General features: G+C 44.8%; 1 protein-coding gene across 19 annotated transcripts in view; it reads left to right on the forward strand.

Annotated features, from left to right (window-relative positions):
- The first annotated feature begins 962 nt into the window (after positions 1-962).
- Positions 963-26,202, forward strand: part of MAP2 (microtubule associated protein 2) — a 67,999-nt gene continuing 42,759 nt past the window's right edge. For 14 of the 19 annotated variants that reach the window (XM_086465800.1, XM_086465801.1, XM_086465803.1 and 11 more), the window contains exons 1-3: positions 963-1,224; positions 20,895-21,008; positions 23,411-23,488. In XM_086465800.1, the coding sequence (XP_086321926.1) occupies positions 963-1,224; positions 20,895-21,008; positions 23,411-23,488 (454 nt within the window). The remainder of the gene's footprint in view (positions 1,225-20,894; positions 21,009-23,410; positions 23,489-26,202) is intronic. The other 5 variants (XM_086465810.1, XM_086465808.1, XM_086465806.1 and 2 more) reach the window with 1 other exon arrangement.

Below are 26,202 nucleotides of genomic sequence, written 5' to 3' on the forward strand. Positions count from 1 at the left end.
ACCCCCCGAGGTTACCTTATCATTGAAACACAGATTACAATATGTTGTCTTCCTAGGCATAGGAATATTGAGGAGCTACTAATGCATTTTTCTGTGAGGAGTAGCCAGAGCCTATAGCTTGTGCAGTGGCTTCTTCTCCTGGCTTGGACAAATGAGAGCTAATTAACAGGAGTGAAATATGTGTGAAACAGCAAATAATGATTAGTTTTGTTTATGTATAAATACTAATAGTCATAAGAAAATGCAAATGCTTGTGTGGGAAACAACTGTTCCCCACAGGCTGTTTTGGACAAAAGGGGATGAGTGTGAATGTTCGTCAAACAGCAAGTAAGAGGGGATGTAAACAGGATCAGATAGCACATATGTTTGGGAACCCAGTGAGGGTTCTCCAGTGTGGTTTCTGTCATGGCTGGCAGCAGATTGCAGGAGCCACAGAGGACGGGTTGCCCTGTGGTTCTGTGCCTGCAGAGCACCTGCTATTCACAACTGCAATGAAAATTGCAATAGCAGCTTCGCTTCTTTCAACAGTTGTGGGATTCTCCCCTTTATCACCCCAGGAAGATGTCATTGCATTATGATGACCGATTCACTTGTTAAGTGGGTCAATTTTTAAGTGTAATTAATGAGTTAAAATCAGATTAATGAAAGGGCAGCCCTCAAGAAACTGGTGCTAATAATTGCAAGGCATATGGGAGTCAGGGAGGACTTGACCCATAATTTTTACTGCTTGTGGTTGGTTTTGGTTTTAAAGCAGTTCACTCCTGCCCAGGACAGACAAGCAGAGACACTTCTGCACTTAAACCCTCTCTTATCTGCCGGACGCGAGTCTCCCTGGCAGCGCTGCTGGTAACGTGCCTGTGCTGTGCCCAGCCGCTGCCTGACAGTCAGGGGCATGGTTGCCTGCTCGGAGCTGATCTCTCCTGCTAATGTCGTTACAGGCCAAGCGGTGAAGGCAAGGAGCTATGGCGGAGGATAGGAAGGATGAAGCCAAGGCACCGCACTGGACTTCAGGTCAGCTAACAGAGGCTTCTTCGCACCCACATTCACCTGAAATTAAGGAACAGGGCGGCACGGGTGCCGGACTGGTCAGAAATGCCAATGGATTTCCCTACCGAGAGGATGAGGAGCCAGGGCTGGGCGGCCACAAGCAGCCAGGGCCATATGCTCGGACCAAAGAGAATGGGATCAACGGAGAGCTGTCGGCAGGGGACAGGGAGACCGCAGGTAACGCACCTTGATGCCCCACCATGAAACAGGGCTCTCAGACCACTGAATGATGTTTCTCCAAGGGGAAGTGTTAGCTGAAGCCAAGCATGCCCTGGGGCACGGGGGAGCTGACACGAAGGGAGCATGTGCTTTGGAAGGGTACTAGCTCTTTACAGCAAGAGCTGCATCTTCATCCGGGTTTGCACAACTTTCATTCTTGCCCAAGATCCCGGACAGTGCTCTGAGAAGACTTCAGGAAAGGCTTGACGGTGCTATAGTGCGTTGTGGTAGATGGGACAGGGTCACCTCCCTGGGGACAAGAGAACAGGCTGGTGTAGAACAGCTGCTCAGCTCCTCTGGGCTGGGAGGTAGTAGGAAACAGCTCAGCTGTGGTGTGTGGATAGCTGATGTTGCTCGTGTGTGTGTGTGTGTGTGCAGGAACAGTGGGTTTTCCTGTTATTGCTCACAAGTAACAACACCTTCTTGAAACCACAAACTATTTGTAGAATAATATGTGGCTCAATCTGACCGGGAATACAACAATTCAGCGTCAGCATTTTTTCACCCGTGCCCGGGCATATTTTACTGGATACTCACTGGGTGTTTGTCTATTTGTAAACTATGTTAGGATTTTAGGATTCAGCTTGTAATTTGGGGAAAAAAAAAAAAGTGTGACTGTGTCAAAATGAAATATGCAAAGCAAGCTTCCTGTTTTAGAAGTAAATGCTAATTCTGTGCAAAGTTCCCACTTTAAACCCCAAATGCACAGTGCAAGAGGAATTTCTCTTGTACAGACGCAGCTGCCCTTGATGCATCCATCCATGCATGCTAAAGAGATCTTTCGAGCAATGTCTGTTAGCTGTTGACAGCATTTGGAGATGCTATCCATAATTTCTCGGCAGCTGGAGAATTTTAAGGCTCTTGGACTCTACAGTCATTTCATAAGCAACTGTGCTGGAAATGGATCTCTCTGCTAAAAGTAAATGGATTTAGATTTTAAGAGTCTCTTCTTATGGATAGCCAAGATCTGAAAGCCAAAGGTAAAAGAAATCTTGTGTAAGCATTCAGGGGAGTATACTGTTGATAGTTGTTTGGGGGGATGATAACAAGGTCTTGTCTCTTTGCTGTAACCCAACTTTGTGCTGTGCTCAGCCAGCAAATTAGCAGGAGCAGGACTGGAGGAATTACAGAGGTAAGATGCTGCAATTCTTAGGGGCTGATGTGGGCCGTGGGGAGACTGAGTGCATTTCTCATCTTTGCCACAGATTTGGACAAGTCCCACCCATACACATGGAGAACTGGGAATAACTACAGGATGAAGAATAATTTCTTATCTTTAGAGAGGGAGGAGAGAAATGCTCTTCTCGGGCTCTCTGAAGCTCAGGTTCTGAGTAGTGGTCAGTGTTTGAGAGAGACCTGAACATTTAATTGAGGAGTTTGCAGCTAATGGGTGAGAGGAGGCAGGAACCCGCTGCTGCCCATCAGTGGGCATCACAGTAACGTATTTCATGTTGCTTTTTGAGGCAAGGGTTTAATCAGCAGAACAAGAGATAATGAGGCAGTATGGTCTAGGGCAAGCAGCGAGACTGGAGACACACACTTAACCAAGGGAACAAGACTACTCTTGATCCAGGTGATGTTCGCTTCAGTCACCACTTTGGTCTCATTTTCTCTTCCTCTGCTTTTTTGTAACTGTCTGCTTAGATTGCAAGATCTCTGGTGTGGGGACTTTCTGACAATACATACAGTTTTGTTTTGGAGTCTTAATCTAGCTTATCTTGTGGCATCTTCAGTTGTCTTTGAAGACCAGAAAAGTCCCTAAAATTGCTTGCCTTCGTGCATGAATTCCCAGCTCTCTGGAAACTTGTGCCCTGCACACTCAAACACTGGCTAAGCCTGTATTTAATTAATGCAATGTAAACCATCTTAGGATACTTCAGATACATTTTTAATAATTTTTCTCTTTTTGAAGGAGAAACCTTCAAAGTTGGCAACTTACTGTAGTAATAGAAAGGGACTGGGGTGTGTGGTGCCATTTTACACCAGTATTTACTGGTTGGATGTACTTAATGCAGTGTGAAGCAGGAAGTCTAGAGGTGGATTTTTCATGTTTGATTCAGAGTTTGATCTTGAAATGGGGATTGCCATTCACCACCAACTTCAGTCATCTTTGCTGTGTTGGTCTGCTTGTAAATTTTGACTGCGGTTGGGTGTTGTGTCAGGTAAGGGTTTTAAATGCCGCTCTGATACATATAATTACCAACGATGTGAATCATTTAATCATTTGTAGTAGCTTACCAACTCCAAACAGCTGAAGAGAAAATGTACAGGAAGCCAAGGTCGACCAAAATAATTAAGTCAAAGTGTGGGTTTGAGCGGATTTACAGGGATTTAACTTTGCCTGGTGCAAGTCCAGCACTATAACCTAGGCAAATCTCTGGCTTCTCAGCCTTTGTTTCAGAGTCCGTAAATCCCCAGTAACTGCAGCAACCAGCTCATTCACAGCAGAACACTAGTGTAAACAGGGCATTTCCCAGGCAGCTGCCCATTGCCCCATCGCTGCTGCTGAGAGCTCAGTTACATTTTGAGGCGTTTCACCCAAAGAAGCTCTCTAGCACCTGACTGGCCCAGAAGCTGAGATTTAGTCATGAAATGGGCCTCTTCTAGGGAGAGGTATTCTGCAGCAATGCAGTAGTCCCTTTGGGACCCAACAAAGCAGCAGGGCACCCATTCGCAGGGTTCGTGCTGTAAAATCTGAGGGCTATGTGTTAAGGGGAAGGTTAGAGTCAGGCCACCAGGACAAAGGCACCTTATGCCAACACTGATGCAGAGGCGAGGGGTGGTAATGGGGGAGGAAATTACAATTCTTGCCAAAATGCATCCAATCGGTCACTGCAAGTGACATTTTTAGGTTTGCACAGTTAAAATTTGCCTTCCTGTATATATGTGTGTCTCTCTCTCGGCGTCTGTCTAAGAGTTATTGAGTCTGACCTCAATTTTGGAATCCTCTGAATCTGGCTATTGTGTTGCCTTTGATCTGTCTCGGTATCACGCTGGTAATGGCTGCATTATAGAGGCACATCAATGCCCTCCTTTCAAATGGACTGATGGGAACGTGGGAGAGTGCACAGTGCTGTGGACAGGGCAGCCTCAGGGCCTGATCCAGCATCCACTGAACTCACAGGCAAATATGCACGAGAGAACAGGCCAGGGTTTTTGGCTTAGTGCATAGGAAGCTTCTGTGGATGTGATATAAGTAAGGGCAGTAAAGCAGCTGTTCTTTTATATCTGTATTTGTGTATATGTATTTGTATTATTTGTATGTATACTTGGGCTATCCCTTCGGCAGACCATCTCAGGCCCGTGCCTCTGCCAGCCACAAGTTCCACGCTACTCCTGAGAAGCTCCTGAAGACACCTTGCCTTTGGGATGGTCTGCAGCATCCCACAGCCTGTGATCCACTGAGCTTCAATGTGCTCTCCCTGATCCATGCCTGTCTGTGTCTGTTCTCACCTGCGCACGCACACATAGCACCTTTGGTGAGGATTTTGGAAGTACTAAGAGGGGAGAATGGGCTTCTGTAGCTTTGGTGGAGCCAAACATTTTCACATCAGATGAGGTGTGTGCTGCAAAGGAGGCACAATAATCTGCAGAAACTCACTCTGAAGTGGGCTGATGTGGAAAGCTTTGGATTGGACACCATGGTAAAGCACGGGTGCGTTCGACTTGTAATGGAATACGAGAGTGGCAGCCTTTTCTTTGCTTACTGAAAAGTCATGATCAGCTAACTGGGAGGAGGTGCTGAGGAGCAGTACAGATGTGCTGCAGCATTATCTGGGAACCAGCAATTCAACACCATCCATCGTATTTGACTTGCAAGGAACATCAAGCTGCAAAGGTTTGGTTTTTTTTACACATAAAATGCATTTATCTTTCTTTTCAGTGATATAATGAGTAACCTGTCAAATTTATATAATTGGGGTAAAAGTAGTTAGATGCATTGTGAAGCATCTTCTACAATATGTCTTTATGCACAGTGACTCAGCTGATTGAGTGCTTTCTTCATTATATGCCAAATTCAGCTTTATAATCAGAGAGGTTTGGATTACCCACATAGTTATTTGATGAATTATTTTTTTGACAGATGAAGTGAAAGCATTTCCTGAAATCCTGTTGCCAGAGCCTCAGGAGAGTGGCTCTGTCATGGTGTCAGTCAATGTTAAGGACAGTAACGTGTCCTGCCAGGGATGACAAACAGCCCTTCATTAATTGGCAGGGTACCCAAACCATGTGGGATGCAAAGAGGCTGCTGGAAAATTGTAGCAGACTTCCTGACACAGCACAGAGGACCAACTGCAGCTTGAGCGCTCCTGCCTTGTTTTTCAGAGCCCTTGAGTCATAGGAAAGGTGGGTGGGAGGGAGCCCATGACAGGTAAATGAGAGAGGCCAGGATTTTTGGTGTCTGGAAGGACCCAGAGACTGGTATGTGTCAGTCTACAAATGGAACAGAAAGAGGGGGGAGCCCTAGACCTGTGAAGAGGAATGAAGAAGTGGCAGTATTGAGCGATGGTGGGGGAGCAGACCCAGCAGGAGGAGAGCTGCCGGGGGGGGATGGGCAGAGAGCTGGTGAGATGAAAGCTGTGAGGGAGCAAAGCAGGGGCAGAAAGTGGCAGGGAAAGAAGGAAAAGTTGAAGATAAAGTAAGGACAGTAGGAAGAGATTCAGTTTTATCTGTTCATCCTGAGCAAACACAGCTTTTGCATGATGGCAGATATTACCCCAGAGATGAGGGGATTCAGAGAGCAGGAGTAGCACAGTCTGCAGGAAACAATTGTGATAAATCATTTTGTCCCAAACCAGGTTTTTAAACAAAGTTTCCAATTTATGAAATGAATAGAGATAAGCAAACAGCGCTGGAAAGCGTTGGAAACTTTGTTTAAAAACCTGGTTTGGGACAAAATGATTTATCACACAACCGAGGAGAAAAGTGGGAAGGGGCAAATCACATTACAGCCTTGAATGGAATTTATCCTAATTCAGCCGTTTGTTTTAGGCTTTGTTCAGCCAGACTAAATGGGCAACTGCAACAAATCTGTTCCTGTGACCAGCTACTCTTTAAATAAGCTTATTTAAATAAGCTACAGAGAATGTCAGCCTGAAAGACTGCCCTGGCATAGCTTAAATATTTGAGCAGAGGTGAGGAGTCCCTTTAGGTTAGCTATGCAAAAACCCACATGCTGAAGACAGGGATTGTGCTTGTTTCAGCCACCTGGCAGTATGTCACCAGGGCCCTCACCACCACATTGCTGTTGGAAAATCATCGTGATGCTCGGTTCTGCTGGCTCAGGGCCCTCAGCCCATAAGAGCCGAGACTGGAGCTGCGATGGCAGGTTGTGCGGGGGCAGGCCTGCAGCTCTGTGCATGGGGTCAGTAAACACGACAGCCTCTCTGGGCTGAAACTGCACCAAGTCATCACTTGGTCCCATGGCGTGTTAATGTTTTTTTCCCCATTTTAGTGACTTCTCATTTAATCTTCTTTTCTTTTATGTGTCTTTCTCTTTCTCTCTATGTTGCCATACAAATGATAATAATAAGATGACACTGCCAGTAAGCATACAAACAGGTCTTCTTTGTAGAGGCCCTTTTAGTCTTTCTTTGCAACAGGACTGCTTTGTCAGAGCTTTCCTTTTCACTTGGCTGTTTGCACTGGCTGCCCTGCTGCTGCCCAAGCCCTCCTGGAATTACCAGAGCCCCCCACAAACTCCCTGAATGCCTGTTCCCCAAAGGAGCCTCTCAGCCTTGTTGTCAGATGTGCATTTTCAGCAAGCCGCACATCTCGAGCAACATAGACAAAATGCACAGAAAGATGCAAAAAAAAAGTGACGTTCAAAGATGAATGTGATTGCTGTGTGTGTTCTGTTTCAGTTGGTTATTTTACAAAGCTGGAAGAATGCATCTTACTATGTCATTGATGGCACCCATGGGAAAGAAGTCGTTAATTAGGCATTTTGATCTCCCTCCCTTTGCCCAGGAAATGTGACAGTAATTGCCATGCACCCTCATCTTTGCCAGTTTAGATACAGGAAAACATACCAGACTTCTGAAACTTTTCTTCTCTGTGTTAAGAGTAATACAAGTGTCATTTTTTGGGACACATTACTGGGATATTTTAGACGTGTTCAGATTACGTTGCTGAGATCACAGAGGCAGAGGCAGCAGAGCCTCTTTGGGGCACTTGTAGAAAATGGCTTTTTACCATTCTCTGTTAAGCTTGCTGTAGAGGTCCTTCTCAGTTGCTCTTCTGCAGAGGACCAGGAATGAAGCTGCAGATATTCCATCTTTTCCCATGTGTTCCCTACCCCCAGCTATCTTCTTCTTGACTATAAATACTCAATAACTGCTGTAGAGACCAGTCTCTGCAGGTTTTTCTGTGGCTGGCACTAAATCCAGTAAGACATCACATTTTGTCCAACCATAACCTCTCTGAGGGGGTGGTTCTGCTGTCCCATCTCCTCCTGGAGGGTCTGGCACAGTTTTGGGCAGTGCAAGCATGCAAAAATTATTGGCTGAAAGGGAGTGGGGTGACATAACCCAGTGTGCAGGTGCCATTGACTCCTGTGGCTGGGAGTCAGACACCCAGAGAAGTTCAGCCATTAGTCTTTTTTATCCCTAAAGCTCCTTTGAAAATGTCAATGTGTTGTTCAGATTCGCTTTTGAAAACCGTATCTCAAACCAGGTACAGTAACATCATTAGAGTCAACTGTTGCGTCATGCCACATCAGCGTCGAACCTGGCCAAGGGAAGGTATCACCCAGCCGTTTCCTTTGGGCTCCCTCTTGGTGGTTTAATTCACTTTGGTGTTTTCTTTTTATGGTATGAGCATCATAACAGGGAATTGCATAAGCAGCTGTGCTTCCTTAAGGAGTAACAGTGAAACGCCTGTGAGTGTGTTGGCCTGGCAACCAGCGCTCACTTGGTGCCCTCAGTGTTCCCAGAAAATGTATTCAATAACAATCTCGGAGATGCAACAAGGAGCAACGAGGCTGGGATATGAAGGAAATATCTTTCATAACATGTTGTTCCAACCACACCAGTAATTCAGACTGTACACCACGAGCACTGTTTATCAAAGTCGCCTTTTGAAAACATCTGCAGCCGCTCTTGGGGGGCTGCTGTAGCCAGGATAGCTATTGCTGCTTGAGGAATGAATATCCCATCAAATACAGAACACATTCTGGGAGTTAAATTTTTGCTTTTGTCTCCCCTTTTTGTTGAGGAAAAATTCTGCCCTTTGTCTGTTCACCTCTTCCCTTCCTCTTCACCATCCATGTTTGTCTGCCTGCTCTGCTGGGGGCTGTAAATGCAGACTTGGCTGTTTCTGTGGGCTGGATCTTGACCCTCCAGCACTGGCGTTAGCTGACTGACTGGTGGGGCAGTTGTGTCCAGAGGCCCTGTTCTAAACCATGGCCTGTTGTGCTGGAGTCCTTTTCAGCGTATGGTACGAGACAGCTTGTGCATTTATGAATTACGTAAAGTACACAAGGCTTGTGAAAGCCAGGAGAAGAGGCAGACGGGAGTGAAGAAACCTACCCCAGGTCACCCAGGAGGGCTGCGGCAGAGCCACAGGTAGGCGGCATGGCCCTGTGCAGGGCTGTGTGCGGACTCTCTGCAGACTTCTGCCCTCTGGGCTAGGCTCAGCTCTGCCCCTTGCAGAGAGGTGGAGATGGAGCGCTTCAATGGCTCTTCCCTGCCGTGTTTAAAGGGAAGCCATCATGATCTCCAACCCCAGGATGGCAGCATGAAGGACATGCAGGATCACTGGGCAATATTTGGCAGTGTGCAGTGGTCTTTGCAATTGCAGCTGGAAGGTGGTATCGCTGCAGTCTGTGCCAGCACGTAATTTTCCATTCCAGTTTTGATCTGAGGGCAGGAAGATTTGGAGAAAGGTTCATTACTAAACAACAGAGCCTTGTTTTGCAGACACACAGCTGCTATTGTTTCAGGCAGAGCTGAAATGGCAACTTCTTCTCCAAAGTCACCTTGAAAGGGAAGCAGCAGGTTCTTAGGTGACAGCCCAGGACATGCTGGTGGGCATTGCCTGCCTCATTTCCTGGCCCTTCGCCCTGGTGCGCAGGCAATTATCAGCTTTCAGGGTCTCACACTCTGTGGAGCAGAAGAGCCCAGAGCTACGGTCATTAACCCACTCGGCCCCGCGCTTTGCAAGTCCCTTCCTCCCCTTTCCCCATTACAGACGCTCATCTCTGTGGCTCGATGCGCTTTCCAACCACAGATTGGCCCAGCACAAGGCACAGCTCTTTGCCATCCCCAGCTGATGGAGGCAGGTCCTCCCAGCACGTGGGCTGGATGTCTGCCCTTCCGCGTGCACCTTCGGCGGAGATGAGGTAGGTACCATCAGATCACTTACAAAAATGAGAGTCGCACAAGCTGTCTGCTGCTCCTGCGAGGAGTGCCAGGCGTTGCTGATTTCTTTTTTCCATGTTGCCATGCCAACATGTCCCTGCGCAGAGTGGGATCTCTTTTTAAGCTTCACCGATAGAAAGTATGTAGCCTGGGAGCTTATTTAGCATTCAGGAATGCACAGCCTCTCTGTAACGGCTCTGAGCCACAGCCAGGGTGTCTGACAAAGGAAAGGAGGGTTTAGGGTTTTTTCCTTTTCCTCTAGTGTTTGCTTCTCAAGGTTAGGGGAGACAGGGTAGATGGGGAGAGAGACTGGGACCACTTTGCAATGGGGGCCTCACTCTGCTGTCATCACTGAGGGACGGCTTTCATGGAAGTGAAAAGGGAATATTACTTTGGGGTGTCTTTATGGTGCAAAATACATGTGTGTGTGAGAGAGAGAGGTGCAGATTTCTTGGTTCAACTAATCCTGATGAGCTACTCTGTATTAAAATTGGAAAGCGAAGGGTTTTAATTTGAGCAGGGAACACAAAGATTAGAAGGAAGCCAGGGACAAACCCCCTGGTTTGTCTTCCCTGCAGTTTCAGTCTGCAGTTACAATATAGAGAAAGAAATCATCTCTTCTTGTGCTATATTCGTATCCCGAGTAAGGACAGTAAAACCTAGTGTGTACTAGTGGTTTGGGTTGTGTTTTTCCATTTTGTGGAGTTGCTACTGGTAGATTAACTGCTCATTTTAAATTAAATCCTTGTAATGATCATTAAGAAGGTTTGCTTGTCTTTGCCAGCTGAAGGCATGTAAATCAGCATAAAGTGGCTGGCATTAGCTGGCAAATGAGCACTGATGATCTCGTGCCCATCCGTACCAGCTGTGAAAAGGTTGATGTGGAAATTCAAAGGCAGGACTCAAAGTGAGAGGGCTACGTGCTGGTTCTGATTCTGTCATTTGTTCCTTGGGAGATGCTGAGCAGAACACTTATGTTTTCCTGCGCTGTTTCGCAGACTGACTGCAGAGCAGAGTCACTGGTGCTTGGAAAACCTGTTCTGTGGTGATGGTTTAGAAATACAGCCTTGGTTGGTTTTGGGGGGTTTTATTATTACTGAGGCATTCCTCGTGACATGCAAAAAGTGCAGAAAACTCAAGGCACCCCAGCTGTGTACATTAGATCATGTGAGTGAGCCCTTCTCCTGTGTGTGGAAAATACCTGGTCAAAACTTTAATTTTAGTTGCATGCAGTATATGGAAAATAACGGTGAGATATCATTATCTCTATGGCAGGAAACCTGTTAGCTGCTTCCCAGAGAGTCATTTCCACTCAGGACTAAGTGGATTGAATACTTCATGGAAATCAGTTTCACTTGGAGGCACTATATACTTTGGGAGGGGAAAATAAACCCCAGGTGCTTCACTCTTTTGTTACTATTTCTTTCCTTGAGACTAATTCTTAGTGATATATGATCAGTTTGGTACAGCTCGCAGCAACCTGTATAGCCAATGGCAGTTATGATAAAACTAATTTACAGTCTGGTCCTTCGTCCATGCAGCCCATGCGTCTGGCGAGACAGCTACATGAATAAAGAAGAGCAGAAGTATCAGCTGTCAGTACTGTGTAAATGTGGCAGTCTTGCTGATGTACCAAAACTGTTCTCATCCATAGGCTTGCACCACATATGACAGAAGGAAAAGGCTTCTGCTGTGACTATTGCTTTTTACCCCAAAGCAGGGTTATGTGCCAAATCCAGGGTAGTGCAGCCTGCGCAGGTTCTTAGTGAGCTGGAAAGGGAACTAATCCGTAGCTGTTCATGTCCATGAGTTTTCTCTTTCCATTTCACTATCATCCTCTCTCTGTATTTCAGAATATATCATCCTTCTAAACAGTTGCTCTGTCAGTTCTCCCTTCTTTTCCTCTCTTTTCTCACTTATGTTGCCTCTGGCTTTTTTTTCATGTTCTCTCCATGTGCTCCCAGCTTTATCCCAGCCGTCCAGTGTAGCTCCTCTGTGACCTTGAATTTCCGCAGCCACTCCTCGTGTTCGGTACACTTGAGAGCTCTGCCCTGGATGCACATCTCTCCTAGTGGCTGCAGCAAGCCAAAGCCTGGTCTCAGCTCGCCCCACAGCACCCAGACATCCCCGCACCATGGCCACAGAAGCTTGCAGACAGACTTTTAAGTGCTCAGAGAACACGGGTGTGTCAGAAAAAGCAGAAGAGGCAGTTCAGAAGGTTCAGAGGGCTTTTATGTGCATCTCTTGCACACCTCTTCTATAAGATTGGGTGCACGCTTCTCTTTCCTAATCACTTTGCCCACTCAGAGGTGTGGGCCAGTGGTCTGCAAGGGTGGCCAGTGGATGGGAGCAGGCCGTGTGAGCAGTCAGCAATGAGTCCTGTTCCAAGACAGTGACCCAGCAGAGATGAGGCTCCCTTTGACTGGGGTAGTGTCAGAAGAGAGGGGGAGAGTTGGCAGAACCGCCAAGCGGGTCTGAGAACTGCTCTGAAAATCCATCCACATCACAACCTCTGCGGGACTTGGTTAATTTGTATGTGACATGAGACCCATTCTGCTCCGCCTGTCTGTGGGAACACCCGCACACGCTCGTTTGTAAGTACGCAACACTGTTCCTCACATTCGGCAGGAGACAGACATCTGGCTTGGTACAGGTGTGGGGCTTGGCTGGGAAGCAGAGCTGGGAAGAGATTAGCCGTGCAGCTGTTGCTGCATTGCAGAGCTAGCTGGTTAAGCAGGGTTGGGCTGGCAACATGAGCCCTAGGGTGTACAGGGCACGGTATTGCTGCATTTTATGTGTTGCCGTATCCCCTGATGGGATGAACCAAAATTCTGTGGCATTGACAGAATGATTTTCAGTCTTTCTGACTAGGCACGACTAGAAATCCCACACAATGCATGTACAGGTTAATGTTAATTTTAAACTTAAATTCAGCAGGGTTCATATAGCATACTTTGAATTCTTTTTTTAAAAAGATCCCAGGAAGCACCGTAAAGTGTTTAAAATCAGCTCAAAAGGAGCTAAAAACGAACTTCAAGGGACATGTCACCTCCTGCTGTAGGTGGCTGAACCTCCATTGAGTTCTATGGGGGTTCTTAAAAGTCTGTTTATTTAAAGTCTTAACTTTTTCTGAAGTTCAAAACATCTTGATTTAGAAGTGAATTACCTGTTATGTATGTTTACTCATACTCAAAGGATTAAATATCTGGTGCTTTGGTTTGAAGCCAAAGTGGTTTCTTCTGCATGAACCCTAAGGAGTTCATGGTTTAATCAAAGATAGATACAGCTGCTTCGTACTTGTGAGTGATGTTTTCAGCTGATGCCAAGTCCTGGGAAAGGTGGTGGGACCTCGCTGCACTGCCCTGGCTGAGGGTCTGGTGTTGTCTCCTTCAATATTACATCTGAGCTGTAAATTGCGTTGCCAATGCATCAGACAGAACAGAACCAATCAGCTTTTCCCACCTCTGACTTGGCTGGGAAATGCTGACAGCAGTAAATATTTTGTTCCAGGCAAGTAGACTTCAGAAGATACGACTCGGGGGATGCACAGGGAGCAAGTATTTGCAGTAACGAGGGCTCATTTTAAAAGCATTTCTTTATCGTACTGACATTCGTATGTCTCTTTTTTTAACAGATTTTCATATTTCAAGGCGGGGGGGTGTGTGCAGATCCCTTAGTGTTTTGTTTTACAGCTGCCAGACAGACAGTGTGGCAGAGGCCTTTGCCTAATGAACGTGCTCTAGGGTGTTGGGGAGCCAGAGGAGGGGGCTCACTGGAATTTTCAGAATTGCTTCTGGCTCCTACCATGAGTCGCTCTGGATTTTGCCGCTTGAGTGCCTTGGAGGTTTGGACTATCTCTCCAGCTCTTTTGCTGAAGAAGGGGGTCAGGAAAATGCAGTCAGGGCAGTGGAGCTGAAGTACACGCAGAAGGTGTGGAAGCGATCCAAGGACAGGCAGCCCAAACACTGGGCACTGCTTCCCCGATCGCTGCGGAGCAGCCAGGGGTGCACAGACAAGGCACCCTTCAGCCTCCCTGTTTGTCTATGCCAGAGCACAAACAGTCAGACATTGTTCAGCTACAGCCAGGACACCAGTTTGCACCAGATTTACTCTGTTATAAAGCATGTATGTTAAGGGGCTGGATAATGGCAGTTCAGATGTACAACCTTGAGTTTAAGGAGAAGGTAGGAGGGGCCTGAAGTACCGCAAAACACGGAGGTGTAAGACGTTTGCTGTGGGGCTCACCAGGGTGTGAAGCTGCTGTGTTGAGTACCCAGCTGTAGTTCCCCTGTGTGTGCTCTTTTCACATTGTCACTGCGATACATCTTTCCCCAAAGGCAGTCTGAATGTTCATACCTTTGGGTCTTAACGCATTAAACAATCAAAGCTCTTTCTTTCCCAAAACACCAGCGTTTTCTGACCTGTTCAGTTGGTTAGCTAGTAAATCCTGGTGATGAAATTAATCTGTCACTATCCTCATTGATGCTACAGTAGCTTAAAGTCAACGAGTTTATTAGGGAAACGATACTTGTCAGTTGTGTTGTGGTTTCATTTAATTTAAAAGCTGATATTCTCAATATTTGCCTTCATACCTCCTGCCAATTACTGTTCATATTGCCAACATCCAGATCAAGGGCCTACTTAGAGCAAAATATTTACACTCACGAAAGCTATTTGAGAGCAAATATTTGAATTCTGGAAAGCTATGTTACTGCTTTTTTCTTCAATCGCAAGCACTAATCTGTTGGCATTATTTGGGCTTTATATAACTTATTCTTACGGCTTTGATTGCTGCTGTGCATTTCTCTCTTAATCCGAGTGCAAAAGGCAGTACTTAGGGTTGTCACAAACCCAGTGATAAAGTGTGTCTTTGGCTTTTTCCGTCAGAAATGTCACTGGGTGAAGCCCAGGTCTTTTTTCCCCAGTGTTTCAGCAGTCTTGACTGGAACAACAGTTGTCCACCAGCTTCCGGGAGAGCTGAGCGCAAATTCAGGACCTGTCCTTAGGGGACTGGCTGATGCCTCTAAATAAATCGATTAGCTATTTGGTTTGTAGTCCTGCTGCACTCGGAATTGCAGTGCCTGGGAGGGGCAGGGGGAAATCCATAGGTCCTGTTTGCTTTTCAAATTGTCAAAGATAGCAAGTAGCCACTTCCTGTCTTTCCTTTCTGCAGCAATATATTTGGGGTGTTTTGCCTCACTAAGCAGCACAGGTTGCTCTGTGCTTTTGTTGTTGACTCGATTCCACTGTGCCAACAATTACTGCTGGTTACCTTGGAAACTGCTCTGCACGCCACTGGGGATTTTGACAGGCACATTTTGTCTGAAATTGCTTTGTTTTCCCAATTCTGCAAGCACACATGTAGCTAATCCTTTTGCTGTGTTCTGCCTGTGTTCCCTCCCTAAAATGTGCAAAATTAATGAAATGTATTATTTTATCCTTTCCATCTGTTTGTGTCTTTCTTTACCCTGTTTTAGCCTCAGTGCTCCAGGAGTGTTAATTACCCTTTGCTTTAACTGAGCTCACTGTTAATTTTCTTGGTAGGTGTCTGAGGGGTGACATTGTGAACGCACATTAAGTTTTGACACAGTTTTCAGTCGTCTCCTCTCTGTCCCTCCTTCCTATCATCCCTTCCTTCAGTTTTCTCCTGGAGCATTTGTTGTGCCGTGTGGTTCCAGCATGTTAAACTTTGTTTATGCCTTAAACAAGTTCTGCTTTACAGAGACCAGATGGCATCTTCCATGGCTACGGCAAAGTCAAGATCCGCTGCCACCGTAGTGGTATCAGATAAGAGCTGTTGCTAGAAAGAACAGGGAGTGATGCTGCTCCAGTCAGTGAAATTGTGGGGACATGAAATGTTGCTTCTTTTTAGGAGGAGGTATCCCTGTTGCTGTGAAATGGGTGCTCAGGTGGCAAGAAGTGACAGATAGGTGGGCTGAGTAAACTGGCTGAATGGCAGTAATGAAACACAGGTGGAGAAGAACTGGAGAGACAAACTCTGATCTGACCAGGGCAACTCTGGCCTGAGAAATCACTGACACTCTCATGTGAGGCGTCAAGCCGGCTGTTCCCCAGGGCGAGCTGTACCAGCCCCGGTTCCTGTGCTGGCAGGATCCCTGTGGCAGCACCAGGACACGTACCTGAGAGGCAGGAAGATGTCCTGAGCCCTGCTCATAGGAAGTTCTCCCTGTCAAAATACAGCATTGCATAGAGGGGTAGGTGGGAGAGAGAGGAAGGTAACACGTACTGCTGGATGAGGGCTGTCAGAGGCAAATGTCTGAGCCTGAGCAGTTTCACCCAGGAAGTGGTGTTCATAGCAAACTCAGCTCCTCAGTGGATTGAGCCTGAGATTATGGTAGGTTGGGAGAGAAAAAGTGCCTGAGGCTGCAGGAAAACCATTAAAAAAGGGCACAAAGGGAAGAGACACCACACATCACTGCGGAGATGTGTCACCGATCTAATTTTTGCTCTTGCCTTTATAGCTGCCAATCATTTCTAACAGTTTTCTGGAAATATTTGGTGAAAGCTCAGACACCTTTTTTAAAGACTGTTGCCACCATCTGTAAACCTGTCTGCTAAAAACCTTAATGGACCAGAAAGGTTTCCTGGGAAATGAAAGTACTGTAGGTAATGGATTCAGGTGCCAGTGGAGACATCTGCAGTCCATTGACAACTTCAGCAGCATCAATAAGAAATGAAGGAGGGCTTCACAGGGTCTGATCCTCCTTCCACCGGGTCTGATCCCAGATCTTTTGCTCTGCTGTAGCCACGTTTGGCATGTAACCTTGCTTTAATGGCCCCTGGTTAGAGTCTCTATCAGTGAAGGGGGGCTTTCTCAGGTGTCTGGAGGGAGGGTCTGGATGACACCTACTGCAGTTTAAACATCGGTGCCAGAGGAAGCTGGGGTAGGGTCTGAAGTGACAACCTTTAAGGGAGCGGTAGAATCACTGGCCTCTTGGCTCAGCCTGCTCATTGTCAGGGGGCTTTGAACGCTTGTGTTGAGGATCTTTCACAATGTCTCCTCTCCGTTATGGACATCACATTCGAGAACCACCTGTATTTTGGGTACCGCATTCCCTGAAATCAAACTAGGAGACTCAGTCTGTGTCCTGTATCATTATCTTGGTATAAAGGAGCATTTTACTCTTTGCAAAAGGCAAAGGAAAGCCATGTTGCTGTTCTTCATTGTGCTGGAGTCTTATGTGAAGCCAAGGTCCTTGTTGCCTTTAAGAAACATATATTTGGTGTTACTTGTCATTTGTTAGTGCCATTTTTTTGGCACAAAGTAGAATCAGAGAATGTCTACCCGCTTAAAGAGAGGAAAAATAAATCTTTACAAGCAAAGCTATCTCTAATGAATCCAGAGCTTTTAGGCTGTGAAGAATTTGCCTGGCATCCAGGCTTGCGAGCTCTCCTTTTTATTTTTTTGTTCTTTATCGTTAGACTTCCTTGAACTTTAACTGAACCATAAAGAAATTATGAAGAGTCTCAATAGCTGCCCTGTGAGGATTTTACTTACCCATTGGATCTGCTATTTATAGTGTCCATTAGTACAAACATGTCTGTCCTTTTGCAGCAGTCGTGTATAGCAAAAGCACTGCTCTTCTGGTGAACTGCCTGTGCCTCCTGTGTCACTCAAAATATCCATCAACAGAATATTCGGAAGTGAGCCTTTCTTGATTAAAAAACCCAGACAAACAAACAAACAAACAAAAAAAACAACCCCAAACCCAGAGGCTATTTGTGGTTTTATGTACTTATTTTGCATAGCCTGAAATTAAATTTCCATTTTTCAGGACCTTTCACCTCCAGCCATATCTCCCTGTGGAACATAATCTTTGTCCCAGCAAATTAAATCTGGAAGAGGTCTGAGAGGGTGGGAACTGTCCTCCAGCCTTGGAGAGCCCATTTGCACCCCAGAACCAGACTGAATGTGAACAAGTACAAATTCTGTAACAAAGGAGACAATTTTTAATAAAGATTTGTCTTACCTTGCGGGGAGGAGGCTTGCAGTAGCTTGGGTGATGGAGAGCAGGTGACAGAATGAGTTTCCTTTGGTTATGCTCCAGGGTACTAAATCTGGTATCCGTTTGCATATTCTCTATCTGAAAAATTAATTTGAGCCTTATCTTAAAATTTTCTAGTGAAAATAAGCTTTAAAATTTGATTCTCCTAACAGTCTTCCTAATTGAGTCTTGATTTGCTCATCTGAACTAGCGGAACAGACTTGATGACATTACTTTTGTCAGTAGTGTTGTGATTAGTAGATTCATGGAAATTTTGACAAAATTGTCATGCGTCACATCCTCCAGGCATAAAGTGGTGGTGACAATCGATGTGGGGTCTTCTGGAGCCGTGGTACTCTGCGAAGCTCTGTGCCGTTCTCCATGCTCACCAAAGCTGTTGGGGCAATACTTTCCTGTTCTGAAAGAGCAGAACCTGAACAGGGATCTACCAAGTGTCAAAGGACACTTTATGGAAGAGCAGTTTGTTTCCCACCCATGTGAGGTGCTGCAGCACACTGACTGCACGGCGTGGCATGGGAGGAGGCCACCACGTGTCTACAGGAAAAGAATGGGCCAAGCTGCAGGTTCATTCTCCCAGTTTTCCCCTGTATCGCTTGTGCTTTGCAGTCTTGCGGGTGTCTCACAACACAGGGAATTGTCAGGACCTGTAATGATTCCAAGGGACCATTTCTGTCCAGTCCACTGCTCTGCAACAGCAGCATGATGCAACGGTCTGGGAGGTATCTGTTCTTCTCACAAGAAGAAGGAATCAAGAGGTGCCAAGAAGCACCCCCAGCATACAGCAGGCGTGGAAGCAGGTGGAATTCAAAAAGCCCCAAAATGAGCTGCAGGACTCTGAAAGGCAGCTGGGAAGATTGATGGGCTCTAAATTGGTATCCCTTGTCTTTGGTCCATAGGACTAGCTTACATACGTGATTTGATTTATGGAGTTATGGTGCACGATTAGATCTACTTAACAATGAAGTGGAGTTTCATCTCATACTTGGGACACAGTGTTTAAAGGGAGGGACAGAGAACTAGAGCTGCCGTTCACAGTCTTCTGCTAATACGGGCATCTATAGCGTATGTAGTCCCTTTTGTAAATGTATCAAGCTCCATCTCAAAATCAGTTGAGTTGTTTTTCTGCTGTGTGGAAGACTGCCAGAACTTCACACCTCTGGCAGTAGGAAAGCAGCATCTTCAGATTTCTAGTCTGAATTTATCCTTGGCAAGTTTATACTCGTATATTCTTGGGCTACAAATTTTTTAAATCAGCTTATTTTTTTTTTGTCGCTTGGTAGTTGTTTTGACACGTTCATCTATCTACTCTTGCTGCAGCTAATAAAAGTATTGCAGTCACTGCCCTCTTGGCGACCAGTCAGGGGCTAAGCGTAAGATATAAATACCAACAATTATGAATGTTCTTTGCCAGTGGGTGGGGGTTTTTAATATCTCATTACATAGTTTGTGCAAAAGAGAGATTAATGTATCACTTAGTTTTTAGACAAACATAACTGTAAAAGTTAATTAACTCACATCTATGCTTTCTGGGAGAAAAAAAAGTGAGCTTTTCTAAAAGACAAACGAAGAGGAATAACTTTATGTTAAAAGTACAAAGGAATTCTTTAAGAGTACTAACTGTGAGAAGAAATCATCATTATTAATGTAATGGGCAAGGTCCCTAGTTAGGGTGCTTGCTGTAAAGTTACATGTAGGTTGTTGATTTAAATATAGTTCCTTTCCCAGCTGGTCCTTGCCTGAAGGACGCGGTAATGGGCGAGCAGAGGTCTTTTATTTCTGGCCCTGGGATGGTGATTAATGGGAGTTCTGCGAGTGTCTCCTGGCAGGAGCAAGGTGTATTGCTGTCTGTCTGCCATTAGAAACCTCTGTCTCCACACAAGGGGTGGAGCAGCACTGAAATTCTTGCTCTGTTTTCAGGTGTGTGCCCAGCTGTGCAGCTGGTGGGCCCACGGCCATGCAGCTTGTTGCCTTCCCTAGGGCTCAGCTCCATGTTGGGTCCTGGCACCCTGCGTTTGAAACACCCCTCAGCCAGCACTCGGAAATAGCTGGAGAGTGAAGGGGTTTATTTCCACTGAGTTTGGCTATGAGGGGGAAGAATGTGTTGATTAATGAGTAAGGGAGAGTGAGCTAATACACAGATAAGAAAACGAACCCCTTTTTCTCTGAATTCTTTTGTAGATGGTTCTGCTGGACCAACCCTTCAGTCCTTGATTTGCTAGGTGAAAGGTGCCTGAACTGCCCTTAGGGCAGGCAACCTCACTGGTTACTTCCATATGCCATCGTGTGCCTGATGACATTTCACTGCACCTTTGACTGGGTCTAGAGCTGAGATGAGATACAATTGCTCAGTTTGCAAGTATTCCACCAGAGCACCCGGTTCCTCAGCCCCTCTCGGGCATGCCATGTTGAGGGCAGGGGCCCTGTAGCACCCAGATCTGTCGGGCATGCAGTGTTTCAGCCGACTCCACGTGAGTCCCCCTTCTCTGCGCCGAGCACAGCAAGAGCCAGCGGTGGGAGCCAAGTCCATGTCCAAGACCAGGCCCTGAGCGCCCATTCTACCAAACAAATGTTATTGTCCACAATGCCTCCCTCTGCATGATATTCAGACCTACTGTTTAAATAAAGCTTTGTGTTGCAGCCTTAAGAGGGGTGAGGAGGACAAAGTATGCGTTTTAACCATACAGGAATGTTATCTGGCCCTTCTTATTCAAGCCCTCATCAGCATACATGTCTGTCTGGGAAGTGCCTTTAATGCATACTAACTGTGTGCTGATGAGGAGGAAATATCATCCAAAGTGCATGTAAGAGTGCAGCTAACTCCATATATTAAATCCCAAGAAATCCCATTGTTCAGCTGGACATTGCACCCCTGTTTGCAAGACAGTAACTGCAAAAAAAATTTCTAGACTTTAATAAATGGTCATGTTAACATTTTGCAGTTGCTGCACATTGTCCTTGACAGAAACAGCTTTTAATCATGATGCTTTGTACATCTTACTGTAAAGGCTGGGGTCCTGGTTTTTATAAATACTCAGCATTTTCCACTGATATCTTTAGAATATCTGGTCCTTTTATTTTGTTTTTAATTATTTGCTTATATTTCAGGAAAGAAGATTACCTTTTAAAAATGGATTAAGTCAGCCTCCGTATTTTTATTGTTTAAGCGAATCTTTATAGTTTTAAAACCTTGTTCTCATTAGCTTGCTTTTCTATGTTTTTTCCAACTTTGCTGCTGCCACAGAAGAAGTGTCTGCAAGGATAGTACAAGTAGTAACAGCTGAAGCCGTAGCAGTCCTGAAAGGCGAACAGGAAAAAGAAGCCCAGCACAAGGATCAGCCTGGACCACTACCATTAGGTAAAACAAAGTAAAGAATGTTCAAAGCATCCTCATGTCTGCAAACGCTATGTGTATCTATTGCAAAAACCAGTTACAGCTGCATATTCACAGAGGTTATGTCATAGGTAAATGGTAGCACCACTGGATAAATGCTGGAACCACGTAATAATAGCAGCATCCCTGTTGCCCCAGTTCTTCGCGGCCCCGTGACTGTCTCGTTCACCGTTTGCTCTGACAGCAGTTCTCCACCTGGTTCCTCACTCCTGAGCATGGCAGCTCTGAATGTCCTTGGTGATAGTGGTTTTGTCGTCGTGTTTGGTGGGATCCGGGAGTGCTCGGAGCCCCCTTGTGTTCAGCCATGTGCAACGTGAGAGAGAAAGATCAATGTCTGAAGAGACAAAGATTAGAGGAGAGACATATGAAAAGAAAGTGAGGCTTTGCTGGTTGGGTGGTAGCTACTCAAGAGGAGGAGAAGCACCTCAACAGGAAGCAGAGAGGAATGGGATACACTGGGTAAGGGTGGGAGAGGGGTTAGCAGCTGGGCAGGGAGAGGGGAGATTGTGAGAGAGGGAGTTACACATGGTAGAAGCAAATGCCAGTGGTCCAGACTGGGAATGGTATCACTGCCACAGGTCCATGCTGGGCCCCATCCTCCCACTGTCTCCTTTGTGAAATGTCTCTCTGAAACACGAGTGTGTGTGTGTGTGTGTGTGTATATATATATACATATGTGTGTATATATATATATATATATACACAAAAAGAAGTGTACAGCCATTCATACCTACAGTGCTCCCTCCCTGCCAGAAAACTTCCACAGTAGCTCAAAACATGTACATCAAAGGCTGGAAAAATACTCCATTCTGAGGTAGGGCAAGTCTTGCAAGCCTGCCCCAGGATAAGTTCTGCTGAGTGCATGTATGTTGTGATCAAATCCAAGTAACGCCGTGTGGTATTTTCCCCACAAGCACTTTGCTTTGTTTGGTACAGTGGCTGGACCCTGCTTAGGAATTAATTAAAATCAATGAGTAATTTAGAATATTTGTTGGAAATTCAGTTCCCAGGGTCTTTTGCTTCATTCAACTATTTTTGAACTGCAGTAGGGAGATGTGTTGCTTGGTAATTCTCTTTTTTACAGCGACTCAATTTTACATGGAAGACCCCAGTTCTGCAAAAGACTTCGTACGTATTTAAGCACAGATTGCTTCACTGGGGCCTGGACAAATGGATATTCAGTTTCATTTAGTTAGACAAGACATTTTAAAAATACTATGAGAAGTATGTCTTTAGTTAGCAACTGTTGGTGTTACAGTTCCTGTGGTCAGTGACTCTTCAGTAAACGCAGGCAGATTGCGTAGTGAAGAAGATACGAATAGTCTGTCCCTGGGCAGCACATCTTAAGGACAAGTCACATAAGGGTCTCTTCCAAACCACACTGAAATCAATAGGAAGAGGAGTGGCAAATTCTGCTGGGGCTTTGAAACTGGCCTTTCTATGGTTGAGAAGAAGCCCTGAATGAGAAACTGAGGTCTGCCTGTTGAAAGGTGCTGTTTGTAAGAGAGATCTGTTAAAACAGATTTCTTACTTTTCTTTTTTTTATAAAAAAACCAACATTGTTTAAGCTCCAGTAGTGTATCCGATTTTAAAGAAAAAAAAAATTCTTAAAGTGATTGGTATGCGGACACCAGTATGAGGATAACCTCAGCAAGAGGTTATGCTGAGTTCATTTAAGAAGCAGTTTGTTTAGGATTTCATCATACTTGAATTGAAATAATTGAAAAAACATCGTCTGGTTTCAGCATCTAGTCTTGTCACTGGGAATGAATCTAAAACCTGGTCTAAGTGCATCTAAGATTCCCTGCACCTTGCTCAGCTAAATCACTATTGCATCATGGCCAACATAAGTTCCCTATGCTGGTGTCTTTTGTATTTAGACAAGCAATATTTGCATGTATTCTCTGATTAACCTTGAACTCAAGAAGAAAAAAAAAAAGGCATGCAGAATGGTTTTTGTTCATGTACTCAAGGTAAACTGAAGAGACTGGATGCCGGTTTCTGATAGTCAGCATGAATTTATAAAATCTCTCATGCTCAGGTGCTTTATTGTTGTTGCCTTCTATGACTGAAGGTTTTCAAAATGGCAATACTGATTTAAAAGATAATTTCATACTTGAATTTTGTGTTGTACTCTGTGGCCAGAATTGTGAAAATAATTCATACAGTCTGAAAACAAAATAATGCTTTTATTATAACTTTAAAAATCCATGTGTTCTAGAAGGGCCTGTCTGAAAATCCACTAGTCACAAGTCCTCATCGAATAATTCTCTCAGCTGGGCAGAACAGGCTGACTGCAGCTTGTATCAAGTATCGGTCTCCCTGGAATTAATTACTGTATCTCATTTTCACGGTTCGATTTCTAGCAGTTGAAGAGTCGGCCAACCTGCCTCCTTCCCCGCCTCCGTCACCAGCTTCTGAGCAGACTGGAGCTCTGGAGGAAGGTAAGGGTCTCCTGGATGTTGCAGTGCACAGCTGTCAGCAGAGGGATGAGACATGAATCTAAGGATGAGGGAGTCAGAAAATGGAGATACTTTCTGCACCTTCATGTGAAAAGAAAAGGCATTCCCCAGCAATAACACCCTATCTGCAAACCAACTGCAGTGCATGGATGAGGTAGACACATGCACAGAGGTAACTGACAGGATGTGTTAAGTACATCCATATTACAGAAAAAAAAGATGGAGATGCTCACCTTCTTATCTGTTATATGCAATGTGAGTCAAGATGTCTGCTGTCCTGATGTGATTGAGTATAGGTCATCTTTTCTTTTCTTAGAATTTGTTTGGCTGCTTTTTTTTAATTACCATTAGCTTTGGTTTTGGAATCTTAAATGCATAAAAGATTGCAATCTTAAATGCAAGGAGATTCAGAGTTGGATCTTTTCTTTGGTCTTTGACCTGTAATTGATGCTTCAATGCCTATGTGTATTGGGGGTGCAGAGTGCAGGAGTCAAATTCTAGTCTCACAAAGCAACTTTCTACTCTGTTCTGCGCGATGAATATACCCATTTCAGCAGCCCACGATCACTGCATTTTACTCCTGCTAAAATCCCCTCCAGTGAAGAACGTAAGCATTGGCTTAATTTTAAGCAGAGGCCTAACTCCCAGTGAAGTTGTCACAATGGTAAGCATGTGCATCAGTGCTTTGCTCAACAGATGACTGTTGCATCAAGGCCATCAGTATAGGGAGACAGCAATATGTTAAAACTGAACCGTATCATGTAAGTAAGAGGGAAGGATTTGGGTTCAGAATATCCAGGGGACTGTCAGTTGAACTCTGCCATGTCAGTAGCGTTTTTATGTGTCCATTTATTTCCCTCTTGGATTTTCTTTTAGCATTTTTTCTTTCTTTTTTGTTAAATAAGTGCATGAAAATAATTTCTTATCATCTGCTGAACAAACTTTGTGGGTATTTTAACACAGAGCCTCTATTAATTTTGGAAGTGGATGGTTACTGTTTCATGTGCTAACATAGTCTGACTCTTAGTTTATCAGGACACTGCATTTAGGCATGTTCCATCCTGAGGTCATTTTTGAGAAAATGCAATTACAGGCTGTGTTAACAACAACATTTGTCAGTCCACTCTGCTGGAAATACCTACTGGATGTGGCTAGTGACCAATACAAAGAATTTGATTAATTGATTCTTGTTTTTTTAAAAAAATCATCTGCCCGTGGTGCATTTAAAAAAATAGTACAGCAGTTCCTAGACTCATCACCCAGAGGTAATGGCAATCAAAACTAAGTGGAAGGAAAGCTAGTAGGGCATTAGCAAAGGCTGTTTGAATTGTTACCAGGGTTTTACCACTATTTTTTAATACATAGTTCACTCGACTAGTTCAGCATATTCTTTTTTGATTTTTCATATCACAATAAAGGGCTTGGCCTTCTGCTTCAGGCCAGTGTCAAGGTTCTTCCATTACCCTTAGCTGAGGATTAGCTTTGTGTACGATTTCTATCAGCAGTATTATTTGCACGTATTTTAGGATTTTATGAAGTACTTGTATTGATTAATTGACAGGAGGTTGTAGATTTTTCCCCTAAGCAAATGGAAACCATTTCACTAGTTGTATTAACACAAGAAGGTAGCAAAACACTGTGAACTATGAGTGTGCTGTTCCCAGCTGTGCATATGACTCAGCAGGTCACTTAACATGGATTTTCTCTTTCCTTCCATGTAGAATTAACATAATAGTACTTATCTACCTACCCCACAGGGGTGGTTGCAAGGACTGAAAGGTCAGTGTTTGGGAGTCGATTTGGTTTACCCAATGCCACAGTTCTTAAAAACATTCAAATAATGTCCTTTAACATTAGTCAAAAGAGACTATTCCATAACAAGATTTTGATTCAACGCTTCATTTTTCAGAGCAGATGGCCTGTATAAATCCTAAAAGTGTAGGTTTGTGAGGGAAGCATGAACAGAAATGATGTGCTCAGTCATAAATGCACTCTGCTGGAAGCTTCTTGTTTATGTCGAGCTCTGAAACTGGAAATCACAGTAGAGCTGGTTGATGAACAGAAGGAACTTCTTGGAAAAAATTTCACCAGAAGTATATGATGTTGCTTTTACCCAAAATATCAGTGTTGTCAATTCAATGTAGTTAATGGTAGTAAAAATCTTGTGTTCCGCTCTGTGTTAGAAGATGTGGTCCTTGTTTTCTGTGGGTCAGTTGAGCTTTTGCTAACTTCGGTGAGCCAAACCTGTCATTTTTATTCAGGCAAAGCTCCCATTCAGGAGAGTTTGCCTCAGTAGGATTTGACCCAATTTTACTGTATGTTTTTAAACCTTCAGCTCCCTATACCATCTGGCTATCCATCCTCATGCACCTTTACATTGTCTGTCTGTCCTTCTGCTCAGTAGAATGCAATTTAGGAATTTAACCAAATTCTACATTTCTTGAACAGAAAAGATGAGTGCTTGGTATGTGTATCTACTCGGACCTCCTTTTTTTCCCTTCTCTTAGAACATTTTCCTACTGCACTTGTCAGTGTGTGTTGCATTGCTTTGAATCCAAAAGAGACTTCCTTCAGTCATAATAGGAAGGAAATCACTGTTGTAGACATGACAAAGGTGGATGTGGCCAGCCATGCAGCAAACACAAATTAAAAAAAAAAAAAAAAGGTAGAGAAGACAGAGAGGTTTGTGGGTCAAG

The sequence above is a fragment of the Leptosomus discolor genome, chromosome 5 (assembly GCF_034619465.1).
Source record: "Leptosomus discolor isolate bLepDis1 chromosome 5, bLepDis1.hap2, whole genome shotgun sequence".
Lineage (NCBI taxonomy): Eukaryota > Metazoa > Chordata > Aves > Leptosomiformes > Leptosomidae > Leptosomus > Leptosomus discolor.